Here is a 17,637-nt window from a genome sequence, read left to right as displayed (position 1 = left end):
ACTGATTGGGGGAAACCATGAGAAAGAGTGGAATGGGCTGCTCCCTTACCTCCCATTAGAGTGAGGAATAATAAGAATATATGCAGAAACCAGAAAACTGAGAAGTCTAGGGGACAGATTAAGACAGTTACCCTGTTCATAACTTGTTAGGCTGGGTTCTTCTGATTACTCTTATACACACATACACACACAGATACATACTACACATCCTTTGTCAGTTAACCATCATGCCATTCTTACCTAGGTGAGGTTATACTACTTTTCTCTCTCTCTTTCTCCACTCTGCAGTGGCTCAGGATGGGGAAATAAAAGTCAGAAGTAAAAAAAAAAAAAAGAAAAAAAAAAGAAAAAACAACAACAAAACAAAAAACGGGGGCACCTGGCTGGCTCAGTCAGAAAAGCATGCTACTCGTGATCTCAAGGTTGTGAGTTCAAGCCCCACTTTGTGTGTAGAGCTCGCATAACTAAAAGCTTTTTTAAAAAAAAGAAGTAGAAAAAAATGGGGTGCCTGGTGTGGCTCAGTGGGTTAAGCCTCTGCCTTCGGCTCAGGTCATGATCTCAGGGTCCTGGAATCAAGCCCCACATTGGGCTCTCTGCTCAGCGGGGAGCCTGCTTCCCCCCCACCCCTGCCTGCCTCTCTGCCTACTTGTGATCTCTGTCTGTCAAATGAAAAAAAAAAAAAAAAAAGAAGTAGAAAAAAATGGATGAAATGCCCCTGGTGAGATGAAAATTAGAACTCCCAGAAATAACTAGGAATGGTCATGAAATACGAAGCTTGAAAGAGGGTCAGTCAATCTACTGGGATATATCTGTTGATGGTGGAGGTAATTTGTATAGGAGGTACTTTTGTAAAAATCTTAAGTTAAAGAATTTAAGGATGGACATAGGGGAGACTGAGTGAGTTGACAGCCCGTCAAATGCCTTAAAACCTTCAGGACACAGGACACTTGTCTTTTCTTCTGCAACCACAGTTGGTCAGTTGGTCTCCTGCAAGGAAGTGGCTGGAACCTCTAAGTATCCCCTAGATCATTAGAGCTGTAGTTAGCATCACCCTCCCTTCCCATTTCTCATTCCCCAAACCCTCAGGCAGAAGTGACAAACCAAAGACTTCTGAACACATTTATTTGATATGTCAAGTGAAGAGAGGAGTGATTTAGGGTTACTCCCCACTTCTACCTGTGGGGGTGTTCATAAGTTCAGACAGAAGAGCAGCATAGAGCCCATGGCCCACTCCTTGGGAAAATGAGACAACCTGCTGTGTTGGTTGGGGAAACAAGATGGGAATAAAAAGCAGGAAGTTGAGAAGTAAAGCTGAGAGCAGGAAGGGCAGCAGCAGAACTGAGGCTGAGGACTGCTGCAGGAAAAATCCCAAGGAGGGTGAAGAAGATATCCTGAAGTGGTTAGGGCTGGAAGCAGGGTGTGAACAAGAAGCCAGGCCTGGAGAGAGAAGCAAGACCTACACAACAGGATGGGATATCCAGGAAGAGGGTAGAGTGTGCAAAGTTATGAACGGGCTGTTGCAGGGCATAACATGGAAAGCAGGGGATTGCCTCTGCAAAAGGGCAAAGAGATTGGAGACTATCCATAAGTAGGGTTTTCCTACTGCTTCTGAACGAATGCGAGTGACTTTGGGACCCATTTGGGGCCCTAGCACAAGTGGCCCTGTGTGTGCCATTTCTATGGCTGGGTACACAAGTATTCCCATATGCATGTGAAGGGACCAGGACATGAATGCATGTGTCTATATGCCCAGTAAAGAGAGTACTTACCCTTCCCTGCGAATAAGAGTACTGTGCTTGTGGACACTTTTTTTTACCCATGTGTGCGTGCACCGTGCCCAGCAGCACATGCAAAAGACCCCTATGTCCGTGGTGTGTGTGTGTGAGCTGGTTCTCCCACCTGTCCCATCGAGGTCCTGATCCCTGCCCTCCTTGGTTCCTCTCACTCGTCTCAGCGCCCTGGCTCCCCTGGCCCGCCTAGACTTTGGAAGCCCCCTAGCAGGCGGATCTGCTCAGTCTGCATTGAGTGGCGCCGCACCAACTTGCGCTTGGTCCTAGGAGAGCCTGGCGCCCCCGCCTGGGGGGGAGCGGGCAGCGAAGGCGCCCGACCTCCGGGCTGGGGGCGAATGTCGGGGATGGGAGGGTGGGGGCTGACGTTGAGCGGAGGCAGGAAACCAGGCCGCGTTTGCGCGATGTGGTCCAGGAGCAACGTCCCCGAGCCCCTCCGCTCCAGCAGACCGGGACTCCGCCTCCGTCCGCTCAGCGGAGATACCGCCCCGGGCAGACTCTCCTGGGACTGGCGCGGGGAGGGAGCCGAGCCGGCTGGAGGGAGGGTCAGCGGGGAGGCGCTGTATCGGCGGCGCTCCAGGGACAAGCGGCTGCACTCCGGCGAGTCGGGGCAAATATTTCCGGGGGTATCGAGCTCCACCGGCTCCATGCGGCTCAGTTTCTGCCTCAGCCCTGAAGGCGGACCAGACTCCTGAGCTTCTGGCGCAGTGTTTCGGCGAGAGAGAGGACCCCCACCCGTCACTTTCTCCGCCCACGGGGGCGGATCCTCCGGACCTTCAGTGCTGTGACGCCTGGAAAGACGGGGTCGACCGGCCAGAGTCAGGCTGTTGAATTCCGCGGTCAGGCGCTCGATCCCCGGTCTCCCTTCCACTGGCGGGACCGGTTGAGGAGGGGCCACTAGGCCCCAGGGCTCGGAGTTAAGCCTTTTGAGTGGTTTTGGAGGGTGACGGGGTGGTTTGGGGAGCGGCTCAGAAGGGGAGGAGTCATCAGGGGGCTTAGGAAGAGGGAATTCGAATACGTCCCGCTTCTCTTCTTCTTCCTGAGCGCGAGGGGATAGCAACCCCCGTCCCCCTCCTCCTCCTCCTCCTCCTCCTCCTCCTCCTCCTCCTCCTCCTCCTCCACCTCCACCTCCTCCTCCTCCTTCAGTCTGCAGTTGGATTTCGGAAGGCGACGTGCAGACCCCGGGGCTAGGAGGAGCGGGAGCAGGGTCCTCCACCCCCGGGGATGGTGGGGAATTGAGATACTGCCGTGTCTTCTTGGTTCCCGAGGGCGAGGTGTCGGTGGTGATGATGATGACCTCGGTGCCCTTGGCCTTACAGGCGTCCAGCAGCGTGGCAAGGGTCTCGCGGTCCCCACGGTCCAGGGCGTGAACAAGCGCCGAAGCGCCCGCGTGATCTCTCACAGAGGGGTCTGCACCGTGGGCAAGGAGCAGCGAGGCCACGGCGGCGCCCCCACCCCCGGCGCAAGCGTGCATCAGCGCGGTGCGCCCCAGGCGGTCTGCGATGTTGGGGTCCGCACCTTGCTCCAAGAGGTAGCGTACCATGCGCGCCTTGTTCTGGGGGTCGTCGTAACGGGCCCGACAGGCCGCCATTAGTGCAGTCTCCCCCTGGGCATCACCCTCATTCACGTAGGCGCCTCCCTCCAGAAGCAAACGGGCCAAGCGTAGCTTACCCTGACCCACGGCCCGAAGAAGAGCGTGGCCCTCGGTGTGCAGCATAGCTGCGGCAGGGGTGAGAGCACCAATGGAGCCGGGACTGGGGCCCGCCGAGGATGTCTAGGGGCGTGGGGGTGGTGGCTGGCGGAGGCCTGAGGGCTCAGTGACGAAGTCAATCCCTGCGAGAAAGAGAGAGATCTTATTGACGGATTCAAGCAAGGAAACTGAGGCACCGGTGGAAGGAGAAGGCGTGGGGAGATCTCCACGGCACTAGTACTTCCTCTAACTCATGCCTTTGAGCCGCCCCGGCCCCCCAGCGCATGCCTAAGAAGGTGGGAAGGGTGCACCCGCATTGAAGGACGAGCGCGCGTGCAAATGCGTACGTGCACGCGCAAGGATACCGCAACCCCACCCTCACCCCACGGCTTATCAGACCTTTCCAGCATCCCCCTTTTCTTATCCGCACTTGGAATACCCCTTTCTAGGATGCTGAACGCCACCCACCCACACACATGCACCCATACATTCACACACATAATTCCCATTCCTAACCTCTTTTAGGTTGCCACAGCCCCAAAAATTGAGTGGGGGGAGGGAAGCAGCTTGCGTTTGGGACCTAAAACGGGTAGGGGAGAATTGGGGGGTTTCTTTTGCCCCTGCTATGTTCCCCATCACTCCTTGCTCTTTCCCTCCCAGGCTGTGCGCCCAAATAGATACCTGAATTTCCGCAGGATCTCCGCAGGGCCCGGACTGAGGCCAGGGCCATGGGGCAGCCTGGGTGGCGGAGCTGGGTTCCCGGGGGCCCACATGGCGTGGGGAGGGGCACTAGGATTCCCTTGGTGTCAGTATCTGCGCCCGGGCACCGGATCCCGGTCCCTCCTCCCGGTGCGCCCCGGGCAAGGCGCCGGCTCTGGAGGAGAGAGGCTGGGGGGGGGGGGGGGCGGAGCTCTGCCTTGCTATTTATAGCCTAGTCTCTGCGGGTGGGGGCGTTGGGCACCAAACCGTTCCCCCACCCATGCACACATAAAGCCTCAAAACCTAGAGGCTCCAATCCTGACTTCTCTTGCTTAGCCGACCTCCCCTCAGCCCCAACAAACCTAAATGTTTCTTAGGAGATTCCTCCGCGACCCAGACTGGGACCATCCCAATTCTTCGCTGAGCAGAGTCCCATTCTCCGCGATAGGTGTGTTTATGCGCGCCTATGCGCCCGCTCTGACCTGCCACACACAGCACATGGCACACTGTGCAGAGGCGGAGAAAGGCGATTGAGATCCACAGCCGGAGTCCATACTGCGCAGAGAGAAGCAAGAGATCTGGCTGCCTTCTTGTAGTTTACATGTCAGGGAGAACTGGAGCCAGGCACAGCGGTACATCCTCACTCCACCTCCGCCCAAACGGAACACACAGCACACGCAAACTTGAACCTCAGATCCCTTGTACAGACCTCAGATAAGTATGAGGAGAGTGGATATACTGGGTCATTTTTAGCTACACCAGGGAGCATTCCCAGATGCCTTCCTCCCCATATTCTTGGAGGGGGAGAGGGAGAGAGAAAAGGGGCAGAGAGAAGAGCGAACCTTGTAACACATCCCTTTCTCATTGCATCTCTCTACACTCAGTCTTGCTTAGACTCATTATTTTTCCATGTTCTTGAGGGACTCTGTCCAATCGCTCCTTAAGTTTTCTCTCTGCCTATCTGTCGCAATCGTAATCGGTCTCTCGGCTGCCTGTCTCTGCCTCTCCTTGCCACCTGCCCTGTCTCCATGGTTACCATGCTTTCATCTGCATATTTTAGGAAGGAGTTTGTGTCCAGCTGGAAGGCATGAGGGGAAGTGGAAGATGAGGAAAAAATCGCAAGGATTTGGAAAACTCACCTGATATAATTCAGACTGGAAGCCACCAGACACAAGATACTAAAAATAGTGTTTCTGGAGAAGGAGGGGGAGAAATATTGCTGGGAAGCTACCCATTTTCACTAGCTACGTTTGTTGGACACCAGCTATATGCTAAGTACTTCACATACGCTATTTCAAATCCTCAGAACAATGCTGTAACATAGGAATCTCCTTGTTATCTCTTGTTATAGATGAAGAAACTGAGAATTACTAAAGTTAAGCAAGTTCTCCAAAGCCTCACAGCTTTGTTTCTGTCCTTTCCAAAGACTGGGCACTTGCCACTACACCTATAGCCTTCCAAGTCCAGAGGCTTGACTCCCAGGGCCATTTTCTCAGACATGTGAGACAGTCTTGACTGACTCCTAGGTTTTATCACCACTCTGAATTATTCTCTCTCTCCATTTCTGGGGTTGTTTTTGTGGTGTGTGTGTGTGTGTGTGTGTGTGTGTATGAAAGTAGGATTCCTCTCCACCACCACCCCCCATCCACCCTCACCACCGTGCCCCCCTTCATCAAGCTAGGAAGAACTGAAAGGCAAGCGAAAATGCAGGAAGCACTGGGCTCCTGTCCTGCCCCAACTCTGGGTCTCTGATTCCTAATCCTTCCTTCCCCAAACTTTCCTCCCATCTTCTCATAGACATGGCAGCAACCCACAAAGGGGGGAAAAATAGAAAAGAAGTATTCATTGGTGGTGCTGGAGGGAAGCCGTGTAGGATTAGAGGGAAGGTTGGAGTAATGGAGGGGCCAGGCTGTGAAGCCCGAGTCCCAAAAAGACTGATCCCTAACAAACAACCGTTTCATTTTTCTGTGGGAGCTTCCTCAACAGAGTCCCTCGGTGAGATCTAAGTGTCAGTTTCCGTCTGCGGACTCTCGCTAGCCAGCAGATCCCCCATCTGAGATGAGGTCGGGAAAAACCGACCCCTGGTTGATTTTGCAACCCCATCTTTCTTCGCGCCGCCGGCGGTTTCCCAAGCCCGGGTTCAGATTGAACTCTTCCCCTCCCTACGTCTCCTAGGCTTCAAGTGGGCGGATCTCCCTCCTCCTCTTCTCCTAGATTGGCCGGGAGAACTCACCAATGGGGAGCTCTGAGAGGCGGACCTACAGCGCCACCAGCTAGAGGAAGACCAGCAAATTTCAAGTTGGCTGCGACGTGGGCTCCGCGTGGGGGAGGGGCAGCAGGTAAGGCTTTGACTTGGTGGCCCTGACCTGGTTCTGTCCCACACCTCCCGAACTAGTTCACCAGGGCCAAGCTGCGAAATAGACAACGCTTTCCCGCAGCCTGTTGGATCTAGCCCCCTCTAGTTTCCTACTCTTCTTTCCCTTTCTCTCCAGGGCTCCCATTGCTGTACTGATTATATACCAGAAAACTGCAGTTTTTTTCTTTCGAGCATAGAGGAGAGAGATTAAAGCACAAAGTGAGGAATGCTCACTCTTGTATCTCTGACTCTTTGCTGTGGCATCAGCTTCCCTGGAATCTATTCGTATTATTCCCTTGTCTAAGAGTCTGACAAACTCCTGTTATCTATCAGGACTTAGCTGAAATATTACCTCCTACCTGTAGCTTTCCTGGACTACATTCTTCTTCTTCTTCTCCTTCTCCTTCTCCTTCTTTTTTTCCCCTAAAGAATTAAGCATTCCCCAGTCTGACGATAGTGTTTTATGCATATCTCCGTTAGAGCCTTTTGTGGGCTCTCTAATGTTTCTGTTTTGAGAATATAAGGTTTTGTAAGCAGGTTCTTGTACTTAATAGGAAGTGCCCAATAAAGGTTAATTGAATGGAATTGATTGGAAAGGCAGAATTTAAACTCCTAATGTAATTGGGGAACAATTAATAAAAGACAAAATACAACACAATATCTAATTAAGATATCTTAAATTAGTGGCTTGTAATATAATTGCTCCCACAGTCAAGAGAAGGGAGAAAGCTAGGAGGAGTGGGACAGTAAGGGGAGACTTGATGAATCACAAGGTCTCAAGTTTGGAAAAGCTCTCAGAAATCATGTATTTATTCATTTGTTCATTCATTCAACAGATATTTATTGAGCACCTACTATATGCCAGACATTTGCTAGACAATGGGGATCATAGTGAATCCTCTACTTTAGATGTGCATCCTTCCTCTGATAACTGTATTTAGTAAATTGTTATCCAGGCTCTATTTTTTTTAATATTTTATTTATTTATGTGACAGAGGGAGAGAGATCACAAGTAAGCAGAGCAGCAGGCAGAGGGAGAGGGGGGAGCAGGCTCCCTGCTGAGCAGAGACCCGATGTGGGGCTCAATCCCAGGATCCTGAGATCATGAGACCATGAGATCATGACCTGGGCGGAAGGCAGAGGTTTAACCCACTGAGCCACCCAGGCGCCCCTCCAGCTTCTATTTTTAGAGAGGACTCCCTCTCTCACTTTGCAGGTCATTCCATTTTTGGATATTTGTTCCTCAGTTAATATCCAACAAATATTCTAGACAAATATATAGCTCAACAAAATGCTTTCCTCACTTTTATTGTAAAAGAAAGGAACCTGTCCTGATTAAGAACATGGATTTGAATTCCAGTAGCATTCTTAAAAATAAAGAAAACTATCCTTTATGGTTTCTGATAAAAGAAGTAATATTCATTTATTCTAGAAAATTTGGGAATACATTAAGTTGTAAATCAAAATGCCTATTATTCTAGAAAACTTGGAAACACATAAATGTATAAGTCAAAATGCTTATTATTTAATGACCATGATCTAGTGATAACCATTATTATTACTTTAATATTTATCCTTTCAATTTCTTTTCTGCATACATATATATGTATATACATATGTGTGTGTGTGTTACATAAATCAGGCTATACAACAAATAAAATTTTATATCATGTTTCCCTCCACTTTATACTGTGAACATTTTTTTTCCTTTTAAATATTATTTGAAGTCATTTTTCTTTCTATATAATAGTCTAAAATGGATATTTGATTTTTTTTTTTTTACCATTCATTGTTCATTGGACCATTTAAGTTATTTCAGAAGTGTTGCTACCATGGATAGCTCTATAATGACCATCCTTGTACTTACAAATCTGATTATATATATGATGATTTCTTTGGGATAGATTTTTTAAAGTAGGGTTATTGGGTTAAGGATATGAACATTTAAGAGGCTGTCGATTCAAATGACCAAATTGCTCCCCTGACAGACTGTGTATAAACACAATCCTTCCAATCAGATATAAGAAGGTCCATGTCAAAAAAACTGGCAGCCTGATTATTTATTAAGTCTTTGTCAATTTGATAGGTGAAGAGTGGTTTTATTAATCATTCTTCTGTCAATGACCTATTCATGTCCTTTTCACATTTATTCTATTGGTATGATTTTTTTTACTTGGATTTCCATGAGTTCATATAGTAAGGGTTAACTCCTTGTCATATTTATGATAAATATAGCAAATCCTAAATATTAGAGTGCTCTAGGCCTCAGTCTCTGGATCTCTTCTTTTCTCTGTTCACATCTACCCCATTCGGCATTCCACCCAGTCTCGTGGCTCAAAATATTTGTGTATTGGTAACTCTACGAGAATGTAAGCTCCATTTCAAGTCCACGGGCACAGCAGTTTTTGTTTGTTTTGCTCACTGCTATATCCCTAGCACTTGGAATAGTGCCTGGCATATAGCAAGCACTCAGTGAATATTTGTTGACTGAATTAAGATGGTATTATTATTATTATTATTCCCATTTGTAGATGAGGACACAGGTTTAGAGATATTAAATTAATTGCTGGAGGTTGTGTAGCTGGAAATGACAGAACTGGAATTCAAATCCCTGTTCTTAACCACTACATGTACTGCCTTTCTGGAATTTGATGTAGTGGGTTTTCTGTATGTTTTGTTGAAACCTGCCTCTTAATAATTTCCAGCAGAATACAGTTACTACAGTGAGTGTCATGTATATGAGATGTTGTTTGGGAGAAGGAAAGTACAAGGATGACCTCTAGGGAGGGTTGACGATAAGGAAAAGCAGTTTGGGTCCACATTATAGAAGAACCTAAGTATCCCCAAGAAGTTAGACTCAATCACAATCTTAAATAGAAGAGACACAGCGTAGCTTCCTGACCTGAGTTTGGTAGAGATGGGCAGTTTATAGTTTTCCAATCACCAATATATTGCCTCAGTTAAGTAAAAATATTGTCTTCCTTTTACCCCATATCCTTGGGGGTCACTTGGTTTGTGTCTGGAAATGGAGTTCAATTTGTCTAACCTCAAAGCTCACAGACTTTTCTTGACTCCTTACTGCTTTGCAGTCAAACCAGCTCCCATCCCCACTGCTAGAACTGTGTATGTCAGGTGGAAAGAAACCTAAATCGTTGGTTACAGTGTCCTTTTTCTTGAAAGTGCCTGAAGACATGCTCACAAATTTGTTCTCCTTCTCTAGTGTTTATGAGACATCCTTTCTCCCCTAATATGCTCTCTCTCTCTCTCTCTTTTTTTTAAAGATTTTATGTATTTATTTGACATAGAGAGAGAGAGTGAGAAAGAGAGAGAGAGCACAAGCAGGGGGAGTGACAGGCAGCCAGCCAGAGGGAGAGGGAGAAGTAGGCTTCCTGCTGAGCAAGGAGCCCCATGTGGGCCTTGATCCCAAAGGCAGCCACTCAACTACTGAGCCACCCAGGTGCCCCTCAGTATGCTCTTTCAATCAGATTACAGTTTAATCTATTAACTGACAGCCATTTTTCCTCACATTTTTTGCTGAACCTAAAACTTTCCAAATTCCTCAGACACACATTTTCCACCCTCTCCTTCCTGCTACATATTATTGGTCTCATCTACTATTCTGTTGCTATATTTCTAAATTATTTCTCTTATTAAAAAAGCAATATTCAGGGGCGCCTGGGTGGCTCAGTGGGGTAAGCCTCTGCCTTTGGCTTGGGTCATGATCTCAGGGTCCTGGAATGGAGCCCCGTATCCCACTCTCTGCTCAGCAGGGGGCCTGCTTCCCCGCCTCTCTCTCTCTGCCTGCCTCTCTGCCTACTTGCGATCTCTGTCAAATAAATAAATAAATAAAATCTTAAAATAAAGAATTAAAAAACAATATTCAGTATACAAAACAAACTTTAAAATATACATAACCCCCCCCCAAAAAAAGCCCCACAAATCCCATCACCTCAGATTAGCCAATATTAATTTTTTGGTGTATATCCTTCAAGAACAACTTTTTTTTTTCATCATAAATGTATATGTGTATATAAAAAAATGTATATGTGTGTGTTTGACAAAACAGATAACCTTATACGTATTTCTAAATCTTTTCTTTTTCACCAACTAGGGCATTTTGTTGAGCCGTATATTTCTTGTTTAGAGTATTTGTTGGATATTAATTGAAGAACAAATACCCCAAAATGGAATAACTTGTGAAGTGAGATAAGCAATCCTCTTACTAAAGATGGGTAAATAGAAACTATATAACAATTTACTAAAATAAAAAAAGCAATTTACTAAATATGGTCTATCAGAGGAAGTCTACATGCCTAGAGTAGAGGATTCACTATGATCCCTGTTGTCTAGCACTGTGTCTGGCATATAGTAAATGCTCAGTAATTATTTGTTGAATGAATGGATACATGATTTCTGAGAGCTCTTCCAAACTTGAGACCTTGTGATTCATCAAGCCTCCTTTCACCATCCCATTCTTCCTAGGTTTCTCCCTTCTCCCATCTTATTAAGTGTATATTCCCTTACTAGCAACATAATTTAATATTGTTGATGTTGACGCTGGTCACCAGACTGAAGTAGTGTTTGTCCACGTTCTCCACTATAGAGTCACTCTCCCCTTTCCTAAGCTGAATTAGACAAAATTCCCTATATATAGTCTACACTTAAGGAGTGGAAATTTATACTCCCCTCTTCAGGGTAGAGTCTATATAATTTATTTGGAATTCTTCATGAGAAGTTTGTTAAGTATTAACTTACTTAATCATTTATTTATATCAGTGTAGACTCATGGATATTTGTTTTATACTTTGGAGTTATAAGCTAATACTACTTTATTTTATTGCTCAAATTCTTCCAGCTTTGGCCATTGGGAGCTCTTTCGGTTGACTCTTAGGCCTTTTTGAAATAGCCCCACCAATGTATGTATGAGAAGTTTTCGGTACTTCTTTGCTTTCTGGCACTAGAAGATGCTCCCGGCTCCCCTTATATCTTTTCTGCCCCAGCCCTAGAATCAGCCATTTTTCTAAGAAGCTGTTCCAAAAGGAATATCCAAAGAGTTCCTTTGCTGGAAAACGGTAATAGAAACCAAGATCTGGGTGCTAGGTGTGCTCTTTGTCACTGGAATATCATTTCTTGCAAGTTTCATTTTCATTTGGTAACTTTACCTTCTAATCTATCTGCCTCTGACTGGCCCCTCAAAATCGATAACAAGAAGCCGAGTTCAGTAGTCAAGGGTCTAATCACTTACCCCCTTTTTAAATTTTACTTGAGAAAGAGAGAAAGAGTAAGGGGGGAGCACAGAGGGAGAGAGAGAATCCAAACACACTCCCCACTGAGCAAGGAGCCAATACAGGGCTCCATCTCATGACCCTGAGATCATGACCGCGATTTCATGACCTGAGCCGAAATCGAGTCGGACACTTAACCTACTGAGCCACTCAGGCACCCCCACTTTCCCATTTGTTCTACGGTTACACTATATTGCAATTATCTATCCTGTGGGACCATGTCTCATCCATGTCTGTACTTCCAAAAATATCCTGCCTGGTACAGTGCAGCCTACCCCATCAAAATATGTTGAATTACACTGGCTATTTGGGTCCTAAGAAGAAAAGATTGAGTGTCTTGTACCTCTCTGGCTTCCCATGATTCTACTATACTTTTCATTTTGTTTTTGTCGTTACCAGGTTTTTCTTACTGGATCACTGAATACCCAGGCCCCCTCCACCATGGCCAGTCGGGGTGGGGGCCGGGGTCGTGGCCGGGGCCAGCTGACCTTCAACATGGAGGCTGTGGGCATTGGGAAGGGGGATGCTCTGCCCCCACCCACCCTGCAGCCTTCTCCACTTTTCCCTGTGAGTATCTTCTCCCTTTGTGTGCCCTGGCTGACTGTATATGAGCCTGGATTCCTCATGGGCCACCATAAAACTCAGCTTGCCCCTTCCTGTCTCTATGCTTTCAACTCACGTGGGATGTTGTCCAGGCAAAGTAGTTTCTTACACCTCCCAGCTCCCCAGCTTTCAAAATGCTGTGTCGTTCCCCCCATTTTTTCTCTGGACTTCTGGTCAGTGAGAGCATTGGATTGAATTGCGGGGAGAGACCGTTCTAGGTTTGTACTCTAGTGTTTGTTTTGTTTTTTCCCTGAACTGACCACTGCCCCTGCTTCCTTAGCCCTTGGAGTTCCGTCCAGTGCCTCTGCCCGCAGGAGAGGAAGGGGAGTATGTCCTGGCACTGAAGCAGGAGCTACGAGGGGCCATGAGGCAGCTCCCCTACTTCATCCGGCCAGCTGTCCCCAAGAGAGGTCAGTTGGAATGCTAGCATCATGTTCTGAATGCCTTTCATGAGTAGTGCCCTGTACATAGCACCACTGGGGGGCCAGAGAGGCCAGAAGAGCCGCAGGAAGCTGACTATTTAGCTGGGGAGATCATAACAATTACCCCTGTATTTGAAATTTATCCATGGTTTGTTCTGAGTCTCACGAGAGTCTCACGACAGTAGGAGATTAAGCATCACGGTGTTCATTTCATAGGTATAAAGGGAATATATCAATGGTTGACAGGTTGGATATTACAGGCATCAAACAATCAGAAAGGAGGCTGATGCTGGGTGTGTGAGAAGCCCTCCTAAGGTGAGCAGGATTCTGGAGAGGTCAGGGAGACCAGGAGAGACCAGAGAAGGGGAGTCACTTGGGAGGCTTGGGATAGTGGATATTTACCAGCTGGTGTGGAAGTGCAGTGTTTGAAGGTACTGATAAACAGTGTTTTCTAGCTGAAGCCTTAGAAGCTGAAGCTCAGAGGGATGAAGGACTTGCCCAGTAGCCCCATTAACTTCACAGAGTCCAGAGAAGACTGAAACCCTGATCTCTTGCTCTTTAGTATCCCTTCCTTTCCATACCTCTCAACATGGCTGTACCTTTGGGTTAAGGGAGATGATATAATTTGGGGTGACCAAGGGACAAGGTAGAAGAATGTTGAAGATCCTCATGGAAGCTGACCCCCTGGGTTCTGGGTTTGGGGTGAAGGAACAGACAATGCCTGAGTATTGAGTGGGCTGGGCCCTCAGGAACAACCCTGTTCTAGGGCTTTGAAAGGATAAAACTTTGACCCTTGGCCTCTGACCCCTCAGATGTGGAGCGTTACTCAGATAAATACCAGATGTCAGGGCCCATTGACAATGCCATCGACTGGAACCCTGGTAGGTGGTGGGCCCTTTCATTTACTGCCCTTTTTAAAATCCTCAAGATGCCACAAGCCACCAACCTGTCTAACTTTCTCTGCCCACCCCCCACTCTATTCAGTATTTACAAACTGGAGCCACGATGTGTTCCAAAACACTCTCTGACTCTACGTGGAAACCTATTAAATAGCCCCACTTTCTGGGGGTTTCCAAGCCACAGTTTTGTTCTAGGTAACTATGACCCAACTAACCCCTTCCTTCCTCACCATTATTCTGTCTCTTACCTCTCCTTTTAAAACCAGTTATTCATAGGAGACCCCAGGCAGGGTCTTACTGATGTTTACATTCCCATCGTTCCCAGATTGGCGACGTTTACCCCGGGAGCTAAAGATCCGAGTGCGGAAGCTACAAAAGGAACGTGAGTGTATCTGGGAAAAGGAGGCAGAAGAGAAACTTCCTTCACCAGCTGGAGGGCCCCGAGGCAGTTGGTGATCTTGCCTGCCCTCCCAATTCCAACCCACTCCACCCACTATTGTAGCTTGATGCCATGGTGGCCACACGAGGGCAGCAGAGTGACACCATCTCTGGGGGGGTGGGGGGGTAGAAAGCTAATAAGGAAGTTTGCTCTCTGATGGTTGACCTTTTGATTCCTTGACCAGGGACCACCATCCTAATCCCCAAGAGGCCCCCTAAGAACACAGAAGATAAGGAAGAAACAATACAGAAACTAGAGGTAAGGGGGAAATGTGCATAGAGACCACCTGGACCCCGGACTCATTCCCTGTCCTTTGGCCCCTGTGTGCTTCTTTCTGAGCTGAGTTTGAGTTTCTCCTTCTGCTCATCTCCACATAAGACCCTGGAGAAAAAGGAGGAAGAAGTGACTTCAGAGGAAGATGAGGAGAAAGAAGAAGAAGAAGAGAAGGAAGAAGAAGAAGAAGAGGAGTATGATGAAGAAGAACATGAAGAGGTGAAGGGGCTCTCCTTCCACCCTCGGTTCCCGGGTCTTCCGCATCAGCTGTGGGGGTCTCAACTCCATCCACCAGCGATGTTCTCTCTAGAGGGTTAGAGAGCCAAAGGAGATGTGCCCCAGAGGATTGTGCCCTCCACTTCATGTGTCCCTAGGCTCTTCTCAAGAGCTGCGGCCAGAAGGGACTTCCCAGGCCTGAGATGGTATCATGGGGAGGGGAGGGACCTGACACACCTGGAGGAAGGAAAAGGCTGAAAGCAAGCCTGACTTGGATTTCTATTTGTTCTGTTTCAGGAAACTGATTACATCATGTCATATTTTGACAATGGAGAGGACTTTGGGGGTGACAGTGATGACAATATGGATGAGGCTATATACTGAAAAAGGACCCTGAACAGCACCCTGGGCCTTTGGATCTTTTTGTGATTTTAAGATACAGAGAGTAACTGTCCCTATTATTTGGTTTTGTGGACAGGCAGATCATTTGCTGAGAGCCGAGACGAACTGTTTGGCCCTGGGGATAGGAATGGACAATGATGACAAATAGCTCTTTTGTACCCTTCCCCTCCTGCCTTCCGTGTGTCACCTCTGATAGCTTGGGCAAAGGGCAAATGACCAATGGCTTAATTGTATCAAAGAAAGAAAAGAGGGTCAAAGAAACACGGGCGTCGTTGGTGCTGAGACAGCTGGACGTATGTCCCCACCCACTTTCTTACAGTGAAAGATAATTGGGGGTGTGTGCAATTAGGAGGAGTAAGACCAGCTTTATATTTTTAAATAAAATGTTTTCATCCTTCTCTCTGTTATGGATGAGGCCTGGTGGGAGATGCCTGGAGGAAAGAAGGGAGTGCCTAGCTGAGCCATTCTTTCCTTACACATCAGAGTCCACTGTAACACACTGGGGGTCACAGCCTTCCTGTCCTTTACCCCTCACCTCCCACTGCCTTGGTGGGACACATACTCCCAATCCAGCCCTGCCAGGAAACAGTCAGGAACTCACTGAGGAGGCTGCGCAAAGAGAGTAGTAGAGAACAGCCCATTCCCTGAAGCTGGGGTCTGAGCCTCTGGTTCTTGGGCCATGGACGCCTGGGGATTGTCTCTTTTCACATGTGTTCACAGGGACATGGGCCCTCTCTTTCCCATACTTGACCTTGATCTTAGCCTTGTTTACAAGGAAAGATTACAGCTATTTTTGCAAGAGAGAGTCAAGAAAGCCAGGTGCAGGGAGGGAGTGGGGAGGAGGTGCTGATTCTTCCTCATCGCACACCCTCTTCCAGGCCCCTGGGGACCCCACATTGAAAGCTAGGTCTGTGCAAAGGGAACCCCCATTCTCCACTTCCGGAAGCTGCTTTGTGGCTGAGTTGCAGTTTCTCTTTTGATTCTTCCTTTGTGGAATTTAGTTAGCCTTTCTTACTCCTTTCGTGGAGTAGAGGGGGTAGGCGGTATTGCTTTACAGGAAGTAAAGAGGGTGGGGAGGAGGGGAGTGACTTAGGGACACTCACAGCTCGGAGAGATGCTTTCTCGCCCACACAGCTCTCCCTGGGGTGAGGTCACTTCCCTAGGCTCTGATTGGCTTTCGATGAAGCCCTCGCTAAGCTGATTGGTTTCAGCCACTTGCCATGCACTGGTCACGGGCGAGCTGCGTGTCCAGAATAGGGACTGAATAAGGAGGCAGACACAGATAGCTGGCATGCTGTCATCGCGACCCTACTAAACATTTGAAAGTTATAAAGAGGGGATGGAAGAGAACCTTCAAGAAATTCTCCAGCCATCTTCAGGGATAGAGACTGGCAATCTCCTGTTAGATACTTCTGACCCCATTGTAAAAAATGAATAGAGGCTGTGACTCCATTGAGGGAAAGCACCTTGAAAGCCTGGTTTGTCTGTAGTAATCGGTATTAAGGTAGAGGCAGCCAAGAGAACAGAGAAAGAAGCAGGAATTGAAAGAGAACATTCCAGAGTTATTGAGCAATTTGTGGTGATTAGTATGTTTCCTTTTCTAGCTCTCCAAGGTGTTAGGTGAGTGGAATGGTGGGGGAGGCGCCGTGGGACCTGTCACTGGGGTTTCCCCTGGTCACTCTTAAGCCTGTAATTGTGGCTGTGGAGAAATCAGCAAGAAACAAATGTGAAAGACACTGAAAAATCTCCTTTTGCCTCCTGTCCCCCTCTCTCACATATACCAGTCCTAACCTGATCAACTGTATCTGTGTCTATGTTGGGGGCATAGCCATCCCCCACAGATCCCACCCAATGCCAGCCTAGGACCTTAAAAGAGTAGGAGCAAAGACTCTAGACGAAACTGAGTAGAGGAGGACCGGGACACATTCCTCCCCCCAACCATTACATACCTACATCTTTTCCCATGAAATGGCGGAAAGGAGGGCAAAGGTTAGAGTGATCACTTGGGTTCGGTTGCACTGCCTCAAAAACAAAGCGTCAAAAAGATCAGACCATTCTTGGATTCTTTCCTATCTGGCGTCCTGCCACTCCTGGCAGGTGACCTTGCTGAACAAAGCCAGAGACACGAGATCTAGCAGCTTCCCCAGATTCCAGAACTGTTCCAGGCAGAGTTAGACTGTTTCCATTGACCTCTCCCCTACTTTCCATAGGTTCCATCAGGCAGGCTGAGGCTGAAGCCTAAGGTCTAGTAACCAGTCACGACTGTTTATTTCTCTGGAGGACCAGCTGAGAGGTTAAAGATTGAGGATCCGTCTGCAGACATTTAGAGAGGACCCACAATGTGCTTGCTCAGCCCTCTGCTACCTGCCTGCTTATGTTGAACAGATTGCTCCCATACCCACAGCCAGGTCCATGCTGGCCTCAGGCAGGGTGGGTTCTCTGGCAAGAATCCTACCCTTCCCTGCTTTTCTGTTCCATTCTAGTAGCTCCTAGTGCCCTCCCACGTTGGGCAGGAAGCTTGAGAGTGGGGTCTGCAAACTTCACAGGGACTCCAGTGGTTTGAGGG

General features: G+C 47.9%; 2 protein-coding genes across 5 annotated transcripts; one reads left to right on the top strand and one right to left on the bottom strand.

Annotated features, from left to right (window-relative positions):
• Nucleotides 1-1,105: 1,105 nt before the first annotated feature.
• ANKRD34A (ankyrin repeat domain 34A) lies at nt 1,106-5,088 on the bottom strand. Of its 4 annotated transcripts, none has more exons than XM_045979697.1 (3): nt 4,539-5,088; nt 3,994-4,057; nt 1,106-3,620 (listed from the first exon to the last, which is right to left on the bottom strand). In XM_045979697.1, exon 3 carries the CDS (start codon nt 3,502-3,504, stop codon nt 1,951-1,953), a length of 1,554 nt encoding a protein of 517 aa, XP_045835653.1. In that variant the 5' UTR covers nt 3,505-3,620; nt 3,994-4,057; nt 4,539-5,088; the 3' UTR covers nt 1,106-1,950. The 4 variants fall into 4 exon arrangements, with proteins under 4 accessions (XP_045835653.1, XP_045835635.1, XP_045835644.1 ...); XM_045979679.1 differs by lacking the exon at nt 4,539-5,088 and adding an exon at nt 4,159-4,526; XM_045979688.1 differs by lacking the exon at nt 3,994-4,057.
• On the top strand, nt 3,180-15,471 carry POLR3GL (RNA polymerase III subunit GL). The gene is made up of 9 exons (XM_045979707.1): nt 3,180-3,318; nt 6,391-6,515; nt 12,217-12,384; nt 12,701-12,830; nt 13,655-13,723; nt 14,067-14,123; nt 14,365-14,438; nt 14,559-14,672; nt 14,967-15,471. The coding sequence occupies exons 3-9, from the start codon at nt 12,259-12,261 to the stop codon at nt 15,051-15,053; spliced, it is 657 nt and encodes a 218-aa protein (XP_045835663.1). The 5' UTR covers nt 3,180-3,318; nt 6,391-6,515; nt 12,217-12,258; the 3' UTR covers nt 15,054-15,471.
• Nucleotides 15,472-17,637: the final 2,166 nt, after the last annotated feature.

The sequence above is a fragment of the Meles meles genome, chromosome 1 (assembly GCF_922984935.1).
Source record: "Meles meles chromosome 1, mMelMel3.1 paternal haplotype, whole genome shotgun sequence".
Lineage (NCBI taxonomy): Eukaryota > Metazoa > Chordata > Mammalia > Carnivora > Mustelidae > Meles > Meles meles.
Note: the sequence above shows the minus strand (reverse complement) of the source record. Positions and strands in the feature narration are given on the sequence as shown.